This window comes from Chelonia mydas, chromosome 21, assembly GCF_015237465.2.
Source record: "Chelonia mydas isolate rCheMyd1 chromosome 21, rCheMyd1.pri.v2, whole genome shotgun sequence".
In the NCBI taxonomy this organism is placed as follows: Eukaryota; Metazoa; Chordata; order Testudines; family Cheloniidae; genus Chelonia; species Chelonia mydas.
In genome coordinates this window covers 11,253,398-11,271,967 of record NC_051261.2, presented here as the reverse complement: position 1 = coordinate 11,271,967, position 18,570 = coordinate 11,253,398, and the positions used below count along the sequence as shown (strand labels likewise).

General features: G+C 50.9%; 1 protein-coding gene across 7 annotated transcripts in view; it reads right to left on the bottom strand.

Moving 5' to 3' along the window:
• The window catches only part of SCUBE3 (signal peptide, CUB domain and EGF like domain containing 3), a 123,711-nt gene that overhangs the window by 15,017 nt on the left and 90,124 nt on the right, over positions 1-18,570 (bottom strand). For all 7 annotated transcript variants that reach the window (XR_006286798.1, XM_043533344.1, XM_037884907.2 and 4 more), the window contains 3 exons: positions 10,163-10,279; positions 5,764-5,886; positions 2,378-2,494 (listed from right to left, as the gene is read on the bottom strand). Coding sequence is in view for 6 of the 7 variants with exons in the window: in XM_043533344.1 (XP_043389279.1) it covers positions 2,378-2,494; positions 5,764-5,886; positions 10,163-10,279 (357 nt within the window). In the remaining variant the exon portion in view is untranslated. The remainder of the gene's footprint in view (positions 1-2,377; positions 2,495-5,763; positions 5,887-10,162; positions 10,280-18,570) is intronic.

Below are 18,570 nucleotides of genomic sequence, written 5' to 3'. Positions count from 1 at the left end.
AAATTCACCCCACGAGCCCTGCACTGAGCCCAGTAACGTTTGTACTCCTGAGCGGTGTGACACAAACCAAGAGCCCTTCCCGACATCCTGCCTCACTCTCTCTGCAAACCGCAGCCAGCAGGCGGTTTAAGCTGGCCTCTGGCTTTACGAGAGGTTTTATAAACCTCCTCCCTCAAGGAACTCTTTTGCTCCCAATGGGAGGGACAGCACTTCCCTGTCCAGTGCGTTTAGCACATGGTGTGAGCGAGCGCTCATGGACAAGCGTGGCTGCCTGTCAGTGTTGACCTGCTTGTGTGTTTGCGTCTGCATGCAAGTGGGCATGAAATCACTGCAAGGACTCACTGGCTGTATAAACAGAGACAGCCTGGCAAGAAAGATGGAGCAGAGTTGCATTCAGTGGGTGAAATCCTGACTTCACTGAAGTGAAAAGCAAAACTCCCACTGACTTCAGCAGGGCCAGGATTTTATTTGGGGCTGGCAGGGACCAGGCGTCTAACAGGGGGGCTCCTGGGTACAGGGTTCACTGCACATTTAGGTATGTGAGTTTTACAGCACTAGTCCAGCCTGCCATGCTAATGACGTCTAATTGAACCAAACTGCATTTACATTGACTCCATTGAAGTCAATTATATCGGCCGAGAATATGCCCCACCATGGGCACTTGTTTGCTGGACGTGGGAGGCATGTTCTCAGTCTGGACTGCGTTTACACAGGACGGGAAGAGACTTCCTGAGTCATCGAGTGCAGTCCCCTGCTATCACAGGCCGTCACAGAATCAAAGGGGTTTACAGGTAGAGGCATTTGCACTGGTCTGTGCAAGCGTCTGCTGTGTGTGCGCAGGGGGTGCATACGTTGTGTGCGTGAGGGCTTCTTTGTGTCGGTGCACCAGCCTTAATCTAGGTAATCCAGGGTATCTCGGCATACGTAACTCGCACCGAAAACTACCGCTTCAAACTGCATTGCTGCCATAACACGCCTGAACAAACCTCTCTACGCTTTTCATCTTCCCTGCTACTCCCTCGGGCGCAGGCCTCCCCTTCCCTCGCGCTCGGGAGTTATCTGACTCAGGAAACTCAGCTCAAAACCTTTTTGAAGTCCCCCCCCAAACTTTGTGCCAAGAACTCTGGGGATTTTTTCTCTCTCTCCCTGAGCGGACAAGTCACAAATTGCTCCGGTCGCTTTGTTTGAAGTTGCAGACACAACTGTCTGGCTCCCTGCACCCACTCGGCTTATGGAGCTCCATTTCCAACTACTTAGGAATCAGCAGAAAGAGAGAAATCCCCTCCCCGCTTGGCATCCCCCTCGCTGCTTACAGGGGAAAGCAAACGTGGCAGCGGGGGCCCTGTTTTCCTATCCGAAGAGGTGAAGCCATTGGAAAAGTCAGGACAGAAGCAATCAAAGTCCCAGACCGGATTGGGATACTAGGGACTCGGCTGCTCTGGAGAGGAGTGCAGTATGGGACTTCCCCACAACCGTGATCCCAGTGTCTGCGTCCCAAAGATCTCTCTGCCATCCACGCCTCCTCGAGGGACACCCGGGCAGCAGTCCCTTTCGTGGCTCATCCAGCCCTTTCTGAACACCTGTATGCTAGCCGCATGACCCCCCAACACACACACATGGTTCCTGTCTCACAGAATCATAGAATATCAGGGTTGGAAGGGACCTCAGGAGGTCATCTAGTTCAACCCCCTGCTCAAAGCAGGACTAATCCCCAATTTTTGCCCCAGATCCCTAAATGGACCCCTCAAAGATTGAACTCACAACCCTGGGTTTAGCAGGCCAATGCTCAAACCACTGAACTATCCCTCCCCCCTGCTGGGTAGCAGGAAATGTATCCCTGGTAGGAGCACAGAGATGGCCAGACTGCATCGATCCATCTAGTCCAGGATCTCGTCTCTGACAGTGGCGAGTATCAGATGCTCCAGAGAAAGCACAAGAAACACTGATGTGAGTAGTTCCAGGAAAACCTGCCTGGGATAGTTTCTTCCGGTCTCTCAATAGTCTGAGACTGGCTTCTCGCTGAAGCAGGAAGCTTTAGATCACTTGTTCGTTTTATCCATATCCTTCTCTGAATCCTCACCTCTTGGCCTCGATGATAACTTGTGGCAATGAGCTCCACAGCCTACCCAGGCATTATACCGAATCATACATGTTAAAGCTGGAAAAACCCTACGGGGCTCCATCTAGCCCAGCCCCTCTCCTCACCCCAGGCAACAAGGCAAGACTGTTCCATACAATCGCTTCTCCAGGGCCTGGTCCAGTCTAGTCTTAGGTAGTCCAAGTGATGGGACTCCCAGCACTTCCCTGGGGAGATGATTCCCCTGCCAGAGAGATCCCACTACCAGGAAGCGGGCAAACGGGACAGTAACTCCCATACCTCCACAGTGGGTGAGCCCGTACAGCGTGTAGCCCTTGTGACACAGGCAATGGAAGCTCCCCGGGGTGTTGATGCAGACGTGGTCACAGGTCCTGTCGAAGGAGCATTCGTCAATATCTGGGAGGAAGAAGAGGGAAAGGCAGAGAGCATGAGGCCCGGCCCAGCCTGGGGGTTGGCTCCACAGGGGTCTCGAATCCCAGGAGTTTCTCAAGGGTTCGATTCCTTCCCCACCCACCTCCAGCGTCACCCAGAAAGACTGAAATGAATACTCCCGCCGTGTGAGGTCCATGCACACCTCTCTCCCACTGTGCCAGAGGGGTGGTCCAAGTCCAAAGCCCTGCAGAGAAGCAGCCAGCCGGGAAGGGCGTCTATGCCAACATCTGCTCCTTTACCCTGCATAGGACGGGGGCACCTCAAAACACACCCCCTTCCCAGCCCCACTGCCATGCTGAGCATCCCTAGGCCTATGCAATGCTGTGCCCTTGGGCGGATTATCCGCAACGAACCTGGGACCTCTACAGCTGGAGCTAAAAGACCCGTCTCTGTCAGGCTCATCAACCTCCACCTGCAGCCCAGCCACCACTAGAGGGTGACAGAACTCCACAGTGGGTGGATTATGACTCCGCCCCCAAGCCCATCCTTTACCCTACCGCAGAGATGCTTTGCAAGACAAAGAGTTAAATCCCAAGGCGCCAGCCTGGAATGGAAAGTCCCCCGTGGCGTGGGGGTGAAAGCAGCTGCAAGCTCCGCAGTGCCATGGATCCAGGAACATGTTTGGATCCAGCACATCCCCCCCGCCCCGCCCCACATGGAAACCAAACCTGTGCTCCCTGGCAGAACCCCCTCCGAGGAAGGTGCCAGCATCACCCGCTCTGCCCTGCGGGGGCCCTCACTGTGGGAGGGCGGGACAGTCTACAGGGGCGAACCTGGCCCGCCAGGTTTCTTTTAATTTCATTAGCTTCATTAACTTAACTGCCACGATCAGATCAAACTTCCAACAATGCAGAACCTGGATGGAGATGAAAGAGGTGCCCGACAAAGGCACACCAACCCCCCCCGCCGACCTCCCCAGGGCCTGGCCCTGTGCACTCTGCAGGTAACACCTGTGCTCCATCATACCCCAGCGAGTCACGGCTTCAGACACTCACCCAGCGATGAAGGGCCCAAGTGCTGATTCAGGGAAGCCTGGGAACCTTGGCACTGGGGGGAGGGGAGGCGCAGATACCGGCCCCCCTGCATACTTAGCTCAAGGCTGGTCTCGTTCCGAAGTTAGATGAGTTGGGTGGCCTCAGACGGATAATACTTTGCATGCCCATGGGGCCTTTCATAAGAAGATCACAAAGCACAACTCTCTCCCACCCAGGGAGAGAGATAAAGATTACTCCATTTTACAGATGGGTCTATTGAAGCAGAGAGAGGCGAGTCCATGGCAGAGCTGGGAATAGAAAACCCAGGAGTCCTGGCTCCCCATCCCCTGCTCTAACCAGTAGTCAACACACTGCCTCCCTTCTCTGCTCCAGGCAAGGGCCCAGGTGGCAGATCAAGTGCAATGAGCATGGAGGAAGCTGAAAGCAGCAGTAGGATAGAAGTGTTCTGTAAGGGACTGAGGGTTTGACCCCTCCGTGCCCACCCAGCCAGTGCCTGCCTTCCCCCTATGGTCCACGGTGAAAACAAATGGTTACAAATCACAGTACAATCCCACACTGCGCATGCCATAACCCCAGCCCTGTTCATTCCAACCAGCTGGGTCACTTGAAAAAGGGCAATCCCCAGGGAAGAGGGCAGGAGGGGATGGGCCAGGAGGTTTATTCCTGAGAGTCCTGGCTGCCTCTGAAGAGAACAGATCTCAGAAAAAGAAAATGGCTGGCGTGGGTACATGTGTGTATGTGTGTGTGCACGTGTGTGAATGTGTACGTGCGTGTGCCGTAGCCAATGAGATGTCAACCCATCCCCCGGATTCCCTGCAAAAGTCTTGTGCAATAAACAACTTTCGTGGTCTGTAAAAACAGTGACGTGTCTGAGGCTGTTAACACATGAATTCGGCTGCACACATTCCCCTAAGTTCAGATGGCATCCCATGCCCGGTGTTGTCAGATCCCCTGAGGTTAGCGTGCGTGCGGCCACACATTTTGCTGTTATACAGATACACACACTCCGCAGAAAGACATGCCAAGGTGTGATAACACTGTGAACGCCCGCAGGCTTTTGTGTGTTGGTTGTAAGCTGTGGTCTCTGAGATGTTATCTGGCATGCCTGGTGAGCTTGTTAGCTGATTCATAGGCCAGAAGAGATCATTATGCTCATCTAGTCTGACCTCCCACGTAGCACCAGCCAAAGAACCTCACCCAGGGATTCCTGCAGCCATACGCACAGTGGCTTGATGATCCGAGTAACCACGCGGGCAGAGCCACGCCTGGAATTTCAGCCCAATTTCACAGACTCAAGGGACGGGCCCAGACCGGAGCCCAAAATCCAAACACCTCTGAAGCGTGAAAAGGTTTGGATCAAGAACCTGTCTTCACCGCTGGGCCCCTGAGTCTCTCTCATGGCCTCAGGCCTGGGAGATGTCTAGGAGTTGAACTTTGAGACTCAGGGAGTCCCCTGGGGCCAGATTTTTAAGTACTCAAAACCCACAATTGGGGCCAGATTTTCAAAAGTGCCCAGCCTCTGGCTACTCCCACTGAGAACAATGGAGAACCCCCTCCCCAATGCACATACACCCACTGAGAACAATGGAGAACGCCGTCCCCCATGCGCGCACATATGCACTGAGAACAATGGGGAACCCCGTCCCCCATGCGCGCACACACGCATTGAGAACAATGGAGAACCCCCTCCCCAATGCACATACACCCACTGAGAACAATGGAGCACCCCGTCCCCCATGCGCGCACACACGCATTGAGAACAATGGGGAACCCTGTCCCCCCATGCGCGCACACATGCACTGAGAACAATAGAAAACCCCCTCCCCCATACACACACACACTGAGTACAATGGGGACCGCCTCCCCCATGTGCACACACACACACTGAGAACAATGGGGAACCCCCTCCCCCACGCACTCCCACCGAGAACAAGGCTGAGCGGCAGAACAACCCTGGCCACCTCTGCTTTGGAGACATAGGACATTTTTGGTGCTAAGCCCAAGTCCTTGGTACCTGAAAAGCCAAGAGGGCTCGGGGGTGACACTGTCAGCACAGCATGTGTTAGCCAACAGAAGTGCCCCCGTGGCTAACTCCTCACCGGGAGGCGCACAGCACCCCTCCACGACCCCATCCGACACTGCGTCACTCACAGGGGACTGGGACCAGCTCTCAGCCCGGGAGCCCCTCCACCGGACGTGGAACCCAGCCGCGCTGCAGGCCCCCCACCCGGCACTCACCTTGGCAGGTCCTTTCGTTTATCAGCAGCTTGTAGCCTTTCTTACAGCTGCACTCGAAGCTGCCCACCGTGTTCCTGCAGATGTGGTCGCAGCCGCCATTGTTCAGCCGGCACTCGTCGATATCTGCGGGGAGGGGGAGACACAAAACGTCCCATTACACAGACTGACTGGAACCGGCGACACAAGCATGGGGAGTGCAATTAGAGGTGAAGGAACCAGCCGCCCAAGAAAAGGAAGGACGGCCCAGCGGTTAGGGCACTAGCCCTGCACTCACGAGACCCGAGTTCAAGTCTCTGCTCCGTCACAGACACCCTGTGTGATGGCCCTTGTCTCTCTGTGCCTCAGCTCCCCATCAGAACGCGAGGGAGAACAGTGCTGCCTTCTCGTGTGGGTGTTGGCAGGCTCAATATGGCACAGATTGTGAGACGCTCCGATATTACAGTAATGAGAGCTGCCATCTAAGGGCCTCAGCTAGAAGGATATTGAAGCCAAGGGGAGTTTTGCTATTGATTTGAACGGGAGAAGGACTGGGGCCTTTGATGAGCACAGCTTCCTGGGATGGGACAGGCCCAAATAAATGTGTTAGTCTCTAAGGTGCCACAAGTACTCCTTGTTCTTTTTACAATACAGTCAGAGGTCAGGAGGGAATCAGGACGCCTGGGCTCTATTCCGAGCTCTGAGTCCTTGGGTGAATCGCTGCATCTCAGTTCCCCCATCTGTCCAGTGGGAATTAGAATACGCACCCAGCTCACAGGGGTGGAAAGAGGATGAATGAATATCTGCCAAACGCTTGGATGTCCTTGGTGGACAACTTCCGTTCTGACACAGATACAAAGACTCTGGGGAGTCGCCATTGGCAAGTGGGGCTGAGGGCTCTTGGGGAACGCGTGCGTTAGAAAGAGAGAGACTGGCAGAAAACAAGAAAGGGAAAAATCACCCTCAGAAGAACAGGAGTTAGACAAAACAAACACGCAGGTTTCGAAAACCTCCTGACTTTAAGGCAATAAGTGACACTAAAAAATAAACAATCCCTCCCTCCCCATTTCCAAAGAGCTTCTATAACCTGCAAAGCGGTCGGTTTTGGTTTTGTACTAGCCAGAAAATTTACTGCTAGGAAATGACCTGTAAAACAGAACGAGCCTGGGCTGACAAATCCCAGGTAAGAGCTCAGGGCAGACCTTGCCCAAAGCTTCATTTGAATCCCTCCCCCAGTTCTGTGTTGCCTTCAGCTCCAGGACAACAGCTGCGGCTCTCTGGGGTTGTGGCTTTTCTTTTATTATTGTGAGTGAATTAGCAGTAAAACAGCTCGCAATTGTAATAAAATCCCAGACACAGGGGATATGGCTCTGGGTTATTATGCTTTCCTGGAACGTCAGAATGGGAAAGGTGGTGTGCTCTGAACAATAATTATGAAGCCCAGAGAGGTCTGGAATCGGTCAGGCAGGTAGATGGCTTTCAGCAGGATGGTGCTTTCCTTTCAACTACGGCCAAGGACCCCAAGCTGCCAAAAGACAGAATGCAGGCGCCCTCCATTTCTGGAGCTTCACCTTCTCTCCTGGGGGCTGGCCAAGTCAAGGGTCTCCCGCTGAAGGGACGGCACGCAGCGCGGTTGTATCTGGAACCCCAAGCTTGTGTGTGTGTGTGTGTGTGACCGGATCTGTCTCTTTCACTCACGCCCACCCACATGCATACGCACATGCACATGTGTTGGTGTTAGCCCCAATTCCTCCAAATGTTTCTCCTTTTCTGTAAAAAAATGGAGTGAATTTGCTGCTAATTTAAAACACGATGGATTGATGGCCGTTCGGCCCGCATTTCTGTTTAAGTACAGCCCCAGCAAGCAGCAGACTCGTATTTGCTCTTACAATTCATGTCGCAGGTGCAAATTTCACAGACCCTCCCGCAGCCAGATCGGCCATCGCCCAGACAGCCCATGTAATGCAGCCATCCCCCAGGTTACCTCTGCTGTACTAAGGGTGTGCATGGGTTATTACTCAGTAATACCACACGAATAGCATACATACCTCTAGATCTGCCATCCAGGAACCTCAAAACACTGCACAAACAATACGTCCACTCTGACTTTGGGATAATGGGTCAATTTCCTTGACACCCACACATTAGGACTCAACCGTTACCACCAGCAAGAATATTAGTCATCATTGCAAAGAGTGAAGTTAGCCTCTCAACACCCTGACATAGGGCCGTGTTATCCCGCTTTAAAGATGAGCCATCAAACAGGGAGACAGTGTGTGACTTGCCCAGGAAGTCTGTAGCAGAGCTAGGAGCAGAATCCAGATTCCCCAGCTCCCAGTCCTCTGGTTTCAACACAAGATCAGCCTTCCCCTCGATCCCCCCGGGACGTTTCAACCCCATTTCACAGGATGGTGCTGAAGGTCAAGCAGTGAGTCACTGGGGTTGGCATGCAGGAGTCCTGGCACTGAGAGCCCTGCTCTAACTGCTAGCCCACCACAGGGTTTGTGCTGCATGACTGCCGCCAGACTGAACCTTCCCCCTGCCTCTGGGTTTCACAGGGAACGGGGCTGACACAAGGCAGCTACAATCCCTGACTCAAAAGGAATCGGAAGAACAGGGCTGCTGTTCCCAGGCAGAACTGGGGTGGGGGCTGGGAAGTGGGATTTTAACACCTCTGAATGACAAAAGTTGCTCCAGGGGGACAGGGTGCAGTGCGCCTCGCCCGCGATCCCAGGTATGGTGCACCTTCCCAGGTAAGCTCGGGGAGCAGGGACTGTTCAGCTGGGAAACGTAGCTCCCTCCCTTTGTAGGTCAACTGGTTTCCCAATGAGCATTTCTTCTCCCACAGTCTGGTGTACAGTCTGGATAGAGGCCTTTGTTCCGGCTGGGAGTCAGCCCTTGCCCTCAGGCCTAACCACATTGGTCTGTCGGAGGACAGGGGCGGAGAGAGGAGAGCGCCTCATGTTGCCAAGGGCCAGGTGCTTAGCTGCCGGATGATACAGGTAGGTGCTTTTGTCCACAGGGTGCCTAAGCAGGTTAGGTGCTTAACTCCCAGGAAAGTCGATGGGACTTCAGTGTCTAACGCACTTAGGCACTTTTGTAAATCCCACTCAACGCCCATCTGCATCGGTAAGCACCTACATCTCTTTGTACATCTTGCCCAAACTCTTTGGAGTCTCGTGAGATACTCAAGCCCCAGCCCGTCAACCCATGCGCACACCACAGTGCCCATCACCATAGTATCTAGGCACAGATCTCTGGTGTAGCACCCATCACCATAGGACCTCAGTATAGATCTACCTCAAACACAGGGTCTGGCACGCAGCACCCACATGTCACCATCCCCACACACAAGGAAGACTTAGTACAGGAATCCACCTCCACTGCGAATTCTGCTCTTAAAAGCCAGCGCCCTGCCTGGCCCGCCACGCCTCCAGAGACACCGGCGAGATGGCGGTGGGGACAGCCCCAGCTCTCTTATAGCACAGCAATGCTCTTCCGCATGGGGTTTAATCCTAGAGCGAACGTTGTTATTGAACCCTTGCAGAGCAGACTGAGGTGGGGCTGATGGGCAAGAGAGAGGGACTCGGGGCAGAGAGGAAGAAGGCTTCTTAACGCAAAAGGCAAGAACCGGAGCTCCCCAGGGAGACGTATGCAGCTCTCTCATCTGTTCCATGGCCACTGAAACGTTTCTCTAGGCACGGATCCCGTCCGGAGACCTTGAAGAATCCCCATCTGCTCTCAGAGCCCTGGCTGGTCAGAGAGACAGACCAGTGTAGGGGGACTGGGGTTTATTAGGGGGTGATTCTAGGTGTGTGTGTGTGGGGGGGGGCTGTGGCTCGGCAGGAGGGTCTGGGTATGAGGGGGTCTGGATGCACGGGGGTTTGGCGGATCGGGGTGCAGCTCCTGGTACAGGGATCCCTCCCCCTGCAGCTGAGGAACGATGGGTGTAGGAAGTGCAATGGCGGTGTGTGTGGGTGCAGAGCTTCCTACAGCCGGGGGTGGATCTGACATGGCCCCTGATGCCATGCAGGGGAAGAGGAATTCCCCAGCCCAGCCGGAACTAGCAGCTGAGCCCGGCGCAGGGTAGGAGCCACCAGCTGGGTCTTCCCCAGTCCTGCCCCACAGTGATTTACCTCTCTGCAGGCTACCCTGAGCACACAAAACATACTGCCGGGGAGGGTCACATGATCGCTCTTGTGGCTTCCTTTTGTGTCCCTGTCAGAAAGTAATTTTTCTGTGGGGAAGCAAAGAAATCTGCAGGGAACATAAATTCTGCACATGCGCAGTGGTGCAGAATTCCCCCAGGAGTAAAAGTTGCTCCCAGCGGAGAAGAATCCTCTAATGGGAGAGCGGCTGGCTCCACGCTCCCACATGTAAGGTGGTCTCAAAGCTGCCAGGCCCTCGCTCACTGGTCCCTTACCTTTGCAAGTTTTCCTGTCTGGCTGCAGCATGAAGCCCATTGGGCAGCTGCAGTGCACACCCGTGGCTGCGTCATGGCACTTGCTGTCACAGCCCCCGTTGTTCACAGCGCAGGTCTCTGCATGGTGGGGGGAGAGAAAGAGAGAGAGGTTAGCAATAAATGCTTTTAAAGGATGCCCAGTCTAGGAGTGAGGTGCAAACACGCTGCTGAAGCGACTTCGTGCTGGGTGGGTTCGAGATCCCAAGCGGAAATATCTACACTGCTATCTTTAGCAATCTAGTATGAGTCTCACTACCCGGGCTGGGCAGCTCGGTCCCCCAGCTGCAGTTAGACATACCCAAACAGGCCAGATTTCCAGGAAGAGCTGAATGCCCTCTGCAAATCCAGCCCCTTTTTTGGGTATCTTGAGTTGGGCTGGTGCCTACTCATCCCTTTTTGAAAGTCTTGTCACACAGCTCAGTGGCTGTCTGAACGTAATGGCAGAGCAACAAAACCCAGGTCAGGGCTTTCTACAAGCAAAGAGGACACCTACCTGTGCTTCAGGAGGAGAGAGCAAATCTTCTGACTCAGTGGTAGAGCAACCACAGTCATTAATAGCGACACACACACACACACACACACACACACACCCTTTTCTCCCTGTATTAGTTTTAACCTCCCTTTGGAGGGAAACATGGAGTTTGGCTTTTTCCATCTGGAAAGCACTGATTCTTTGCCTGAGAGTTTCCCAAGAAAGCTGGGGAAGGGTGGGAGAGACGTACACATCTGTTCGTGCACCAACATCACACATGTCGACCACACAGGGCCCGCTAAGTGACCTACTGCTGAGCAGCCGACAAAGGGACCAGGAGACTGCAAAACTTTACAGTAGGTCCTACATAAACACTGAACAGCTGTTGCCACAGGTTGTCTTTAATGTCTCAGCAACAGAATTGGAGGTTTTCCTTTTTAATAGATGTTCAGGTTCTGGAGGACAATTGCTACTAGCTTAAATTAAAATACGATAGTAGAAGTTTTAAGGCAGGTCAGATGGGGGGCATAAATCTACTTGGCAGCATCCCTCTTGAGCACAGCCTCCCTAATGCTTTGCATTTCTAGCATGCCTTTCTTCAGAGGATTTCAAACCACTTGACAGCATTCGTTAGCCTTCCCCACATCCTGAGGGGCGCATTGGCATTATCATCCCAATTATAGTAACTAATCCCAGGGCTTCTGGTGTGTCGACAGCAGAGCAGGAAAAAGAACCCAGGAGTCCAGGTTCCCAGTCCCCGACTCTACCCCCTAGATAACCCTCTCTCCTTCAAAGAATCTGCTCATTAATAACATCAGAGTATCTTGGTTGAAGCGCGGCAGACAGGAAAGGGGAACTGGTCTGTTCTATCGGGAGACGTTTTCTCGGTCTATTAAAACAACATGTCAGGCAGTAACACAGGTAAAAGCCAGAGCGGCTGCTCAGGAATGTTTGGAGATGGGACTTGAGATGAGATTGAGATGTAGCAGTTTGCTGGCAAGTTTCAGGGGAGCACATGTGAGCTAGTTAAATCCCTGTAGGAGGCCACCTGCCACTCCCAGGCACTGGGAAAGTGGAGTTTGTTTGTGACTGGAAGAGGTTTTGGCTTCCCAAAGGAGCAGGCTGTTCTGGTCCCCATCCAGCAAGGAACTTGCACATGTGCCTGTCTTTAAGCATGTGACGAGTTCCACGGGGCTCCTCACATGCTTAAAGCTAGGCACAGGGAGTGTGAAATAAAAAGGTTTACGAACCTCAACGCTAGTAGAAATGGTTTTTCCCTTTAAAGAAAATTATAATTCAAGGGGAATAGAGTTCTGGGGATGATTTAACGATGCCAGGGCACTGTTTGCAACCCACACACAGCAGTGCTGGGCCAGAGGGGGAACAAGAAGTGAATCTAACTAGAAACATGGGGCCAGATTTACAAGTGCTCAGCAGAGAATACTTCTCAAAGATGCCTAAGCCCCATTTTCAGAAGTGACTTTGAAGTCAGATCCTAAGGTATTTAGATACTAACTCCCATTGAAATCAGTGGGATTTAGCTTCCTCAATTAGGTAGACATACTTGAAAATGTTACCCAGCATTCACCATCAGATTTTCAAAAGCCCTCAGACTCCCACCGTGGCACTGTTGGACTGATTTTCAAAAGAGCTCATCCCTTGTGTGCCAGGCTCTTCTGAAATTTGGAATAGATTCTGCCATCCTTACTCACGCTCAGCAGCGCCTTGCTTCAGGAATAGTTCCCTGGCAGAGTAAACAGAGGTATGGACAGTGGGATTGGCCCCATGAAATGAAAATCTATTTGCACTGTCCAAGCTGAATGAAGCTTTGCAAAATAAAACCATGTACACACTGCACCAATGGCAAAGGGCACCTTTGATTTTTTACAATGTTAATTACTTCCCGTCGTCAAACTCAGCCGTTGCTGTTACAACAGCAAGAGGCATTATTTTAAATGCAACATTTTCATCTTGCCCAATGTCCCTGTGAAACCAAATCTTTGGTTTTTGTACTAACCATTAGAACAATGCTTTGAAATTCATTAATGAAGACCAATAAAATTTCCCTTCCAGAGCATTAGCTGCTTGGATCACTGAGACATTTGGGGTCAAGGACCCTAATGTGCTAACCCGCCGAAGAAATTTGTTGGAAAAGAGCAAATTCCAGGTTCTCTCTCTTTGCGGGAACTACATGAAGTGTAATTGACTGAAACGCCTAACCGCTGTTTGCTGTGCTGGGGATTTGGGATTATTATTCTGTGCATGTCCTGCTGCTGCTATTTTTATGCCGTCTCATCACAAGAGAACAAAGGGACCATTCTACGAAATTAATGGCCAGTAGAGTTACAAAATGTAATGCTAAGAACATATTTCTTCACCTATCTATGTACCCAGATGCTTACATAGCCTGCAGCCAATCACCGGAACTCCCCTCCGCAGGAAAGCAGATAGCCTAATACTACGGCTGGATAATTTTATAATCATTACTGACACCTGGAGCTATGCGAGAGCTGGAGGTGAGCAAATGGCACGTCTCATGTGATGATTGTCACAGGGGTCAGAGCTGGGTTTGAGTCGGTTTTCTGAGCTGGGAGGTAGGGGTTATTGGGTTCTAGCCCCACATAGGCCTTTTTGCTCAGCGAAGGAACAGTGCGACTGTAGAGGACTGAGACACCAGGGTGACCGTCCTTTAGAGGAACGGAGAGAACACATGGCATGACGACATTTGATAGAGGTGGAGGACATATCTCTCTCTAGTGGCTGCCTCTGGGCTCTTGGTGCGCCTCCCACATCCAAGTGATTAGTTTACCTCCCTAAGACCTTTCTATGCAGAACCGAGAGCATTACAGTAGAAGCTAGAGGCCTCAACCACGGTCAGGGACCCATTGTACTAGGTGCTGTACATGCACACAGTAAGACACCATCACACCCCCAAAGAGCATAGGCCATAAACAGACATAACACACAAATGGGCTGGAAGGGAAACTGAGGTACAGATTAATCCAAAGTTCACCTAGTAAATCAGTGGTCTAACGGGGACTAGAACACATCTCTCCTGATTTCCAGCCTAGTACCCAATCTACTAGGGCATGCTGCCTCCAGACCAAGAGCATCTCTTATCATGAGGCAGCACAAACACTGGAAGCAAGGCGACCCGCACAGAATAATTCCAAGTCCCCATCCCTAGAGCGAGTGGCTAGATGGGACGCGTCAGACAATTACACTCCATGTGCTCCCTTAAGGGAATCCACATCTGACCCTTGATGCTCTGTGTTTACACGGAGGAAGGCAAGAACCTAGTCAGCCAGACTCAGCTATTGGGATAGTTGCAGTGGTGCATGCAAGGCGACGGATCCCTCAGCTGCAGTAAGCGGGCATAGCTCCACTGATTTCAATGGAGCGACACGCATTTACACCAGATAAGAGCCTGGGCCCATCACTGGAAGTTAGGAACCTAGACACCTTTGAGGATCTGGGCCTGGACCCTGGCGGAGGCAGGCGAAGCTGTTACACACCGGGACTGGCACCGGAGCCACTTCTCCGGTGTCAAGCTCCACCAGTGCAAAGAACAGCTTTGCCGATCTGGGGTTTGGCACCAGTGCAGCTGGCGGCAATCAGGGCAAATCTCCTGGGTAGACAAAGGGCAACATTTTCAAAGGTGCTTAAGTGATTTAGGAACTTAAGTCCCACTGACTTCAAATGGCCTTTGAAATCAAGACTCCGGCTCCTAAAACACCCAAAACCTAATTATAGCTCTGGGTTCGCCCCTGCCTGTCTCAGGCCTCTGGAGACAGTAATTTGCTTGCAGTGTGGGGTGGGATCCATTGTTCTGTGGTGATATCAGCCCTGGGTGGCTGAGGGAATGTGGCTCTCCAGGCGTGGAGTATGTAAACATGACTCACCCAACCACACAAGGTTTTGGCAAGGGCTGGCTGAATCACCGGGGGGGGGGGGGGGGGGGGGGGGGGGGGAGGAAAGACACAAGAGTGACCTCCCCACAGAAAGCCGCTGTCTCACTTCCTGACCATGACACAGCAGCTGCAGCAGGCTGCAATCAACACAGCTCACCAACAAACAAAAAGAGCCTTATGCGTTAAAACAACAACTCAGATACCAGCCCCGACATTACCCTTCCCCTCTATTCCATGGGATCCAGGCAGCCAACAACTGCTCCTCTCCCTCCTTTATTATTCCGGGCTGCATCCCTACTCCCCACTGCACTGACCTTTGGGACTATCGGGGCAAGGAAACCACGACATTTTCCTGCATTCCCTGGGCCAGCATGTGCATTTGACATGCTTTCCCCAAAGGATCCCGAGTCTTTTTTTTAAGAAGGGTGTTCTTTCACTGATAAATAACAGCAAACATCTAGATTATAAAACTGCATAGATTTGAAGGCTAGAAGGGACCACGGTGATCAGCATATATGGATCATTTAACCACCACTGCAACACGGCCACCTCTGGGGTGGAACATGGCATCTGTTTAACAGTGCAAAGCAACACTGCACAATAGTTTAGGATGGGAAGTGAAGAAGACCGTTGTATTCAAATGAAACTGAGGCAGTGTGGATGTTTAGGGAGGACAGTGAGGTTAACATCCATACTCTTCAAGTGCCATGAGACCTTTAATAACTGCAGGTGCTTTTATGCCTCATCTGAAATCAGTTTCCAAACTTGCTTTCAGGGCACATGTCTGTTTCAGAAGGGAAGGTTTCAAGAAACTCATACCCCAGCAGAAGTTACTTTTTGACCTCTGAGTGGTCTATGTTGAGATTTCAGTTCGAAATCAAGACTCTTTGAAAGAAAACCAGACTACCAATATTAAAGAGGCCTCGTCAAGTCAAATTTGTCTTCAAAGTTAAGATTTGTAAAAATAAGCTTTGACAAGAACAAAGACCAAGAGAAAATTCTCCAGCACGTCGTGATATGCTTTGCCTTGCAATGGAAAAGATGTTGTTTTTAAACAAAACAAAAAAAAACCAAACTCTCCTCTGCCATGTTCGCAACCAATACGTTGCAGCCTTGTGCTAATGTTTGCTCACAATCCTCTTTTCATACTGGGGTAATTCCACTGACTCCTGATTTACACCTGTGTAAGGAAAAACAGAATCTGCGCTGGTGCATGTGAAATTGACCAGCAGTTATGAACACAAACTAATTACTCAGTTTTCATCATCTGAGCTGAAGAAAATGCTTAAAGTAAGCCACAAGAGGGGCGCAGAGTACATGAGATTTTCAAAATTCTGTCACTTTTAAACATCTGCAGTGTTTTCTGTAAAAGAGGTTAGGAACTTTACTTGTTGGGTATTATTATTTTTTAGTAGGTGGGGCTTGATTTTCTTTACTTTGCATCTTACAGTCATTTACCCCCATGCAAAGTGAGCGCAAGGTGGGGTAAAGTGTTGCTATTGTGATCTGGTAGCATTTCACACCCACTCTGCAAAGATGTAAATAACAACACAAGGCTCACAGCAGTGGAAAATCAGGCCCATTATATCTTTAACCTCAGATGGTCCCTTTAAAGTCCTTGGTTTATAGCCTTTTAACACAGTATCATGCTTTCTGTGCATCTTGTGTCTACCTGTGTTTTTACTGAAAACTCCGAATAAATTTGGCTCATATGGAACTGAAAGGTTAATTCCCTGCAGCACACGCTGAGGGCCAGGGGGGAAAAAAGGGACCGATTCTGAGACTTACATTGGGGTGCTTCCTTTGACTTCAATGGAACTATAATTCATTTGCACCAGGGAGAGTGAGAACAGAATCAGGCCACCATCTTAGAAGCCACATTGCCGTCCTTGATTTCTCATCTGCCTTACATAAATGGAGGTCGAGGATTTTTGTGTTTATGCCCTCGTCAGCAGGGACTGTTTTAATTAATGCCTATTGAGCCCATCACAATGTATCTGGGCACTGTACAAAAGTGAAACCAACCACAATTAAAATACCGCTGAGCTGGGCCCAGCAGCTAAGAGAGAAGTAGCTGTGCTCTGCCAAAGGAAAGCATCCAAGGAGGAACAAAACAATTCTCGAAAAACCTTAAAAGGAAGAACGGGCAAGAAAGGAGGTTAGGTCTGGCCACGTCTATGCAGATCCATGATGATTCCAGCCAGAAGAGACTAGATGCACCAGTGCAAACTCTCCGTGCAGATAGGCAAAGATGCTATTTGCACTGATGGAGGTTTGCCCTGCTTGAAATTGGAATAAGCCACACTTTGTACAAGTGCATCTTACAGAGAGGCAGCGTAGCCTAGTAGAGAGTGCACTGGACTAGACTTCAGGGGACCTGGTTCTATTTCCTCTACTGTGCAACCTTGGACAAGTCTTTTACCCTCCCCGTGCCTCAGTTTCCCTATCAGTAAAATGGGAATAAGAATACTGACCTCCTTTCTAAAGCGCTATGAGATTTGTGGATGAAAAGAGCTAAATAAGAGCCATGTGTTATTATTATTATGGCTGCTTGCCCTGTCCATACTATGAGTCTGTACCAGTGTAGATAAGCCCTTGGCCAGTCAAGATGAACTGACTGTTTACCTGCCTTGAAACCAGACGCTGAAGGATTTAATCCTGCGACTTTCATCCAATCAGCTGTCAGCTAATCTGAACCGATTGCTATCGCTGTACTGCTGAGATACAGTAACCGCAGAGAGCGATTAATCCAGCCTGTCTAAGGCGATAACCCCGTTACTGAAAACTTCTAAATGCCGGATAAGGTTAGGGTGCTGCCCTGGCTCCCAAGCCAGGAAGTGCTGTGGACGCAGCAGGTTCCACAGCAAGAGAAAGTCCTTTGCCTTACAGCACAAGGATCTTTCTGGGTGATCTAAGGGTAGTGCTGAGCTGATGGGCTTTACGGGCAGGCCTATTTAAGCCTGCCTGGGAGGAAAGGCAGGTCACTGGGATGCAGGGGAATGTGTGATGCAATGCAGGGTGGTCAAAAAACTGGGGTAATGCTCTGCAGAGCCTCCCCTCAAAAGCAGCATTTGCTGTTCTAATCACTTCCCTCTGAGGACAAATCTTCATGACGGCAGTTTGCGTAACTGCAACTGTTATGCCAAAATTACAACCCACAAAATTAACAACAAATCTTCATGAGAAAACCATCAAGGCCCTGGGAAATGCTTTTAAAGGCCAGCAGGCAGTGTTCTCTAGCGCTCAGAACAAGGGAAGGACGTGATTTTCAGAGGTGCTAAGCACCTGCAACTCCCATTGAAGTCACTGGGCTCTACTGGTGCTGAGCACCTCGGAAAATAAGGCCTGGGGATTCCTGGGTTCTAGCCTTGGGCAAGTCAGTTCACCTATAATGTGCCTCGGTTTCTCCACCTGTAAAGTGGGGCTATTATATACCTTTGTAATGTGCTTTGAGATCTTCAGACGAAAGGCGCTAAGTGCAAAGTATCCTATGCAAAAATTCTGAAGAGCCAATTAAAGCTGCCAAACCCAATGAGAAGCCGCCATAACGTTGTGTTTCCCCTTGTGCCTATGTCTGGGGAGCTGTTTCCTTAGCTTCAAGGGCTTGTCTAACACACACAGACACATTTTCAAACAGCCACCTCTACTGTATCCACAGTATTTGCACACCTGCCTAGGTTTGCACGCTTCAAACCTGTGCTTTGGTGCACAAGCGGACAGGGAGTCTGCATGTGTGAAAACACTGTGTGTATGAGCACCAGTTTGCACAAGCAAAACAATGGTTGTGTGCGGGAAATTCAGGGGACTGGCTGGAAAAAAAATCAGAGCTTTGGCTTTATTTCACAGAGCCTGTGGTGGGTCAGCGGAGGCTAGTGCAATGATGGTTAATGCCCTGAATCCTGGTGACTGTTAGTCACATTTGTGATGCTTGTGTCATAGCAAACACTTAGAGTGGGCAAACTGTTAGGGGAACTTTTATCCGCTCG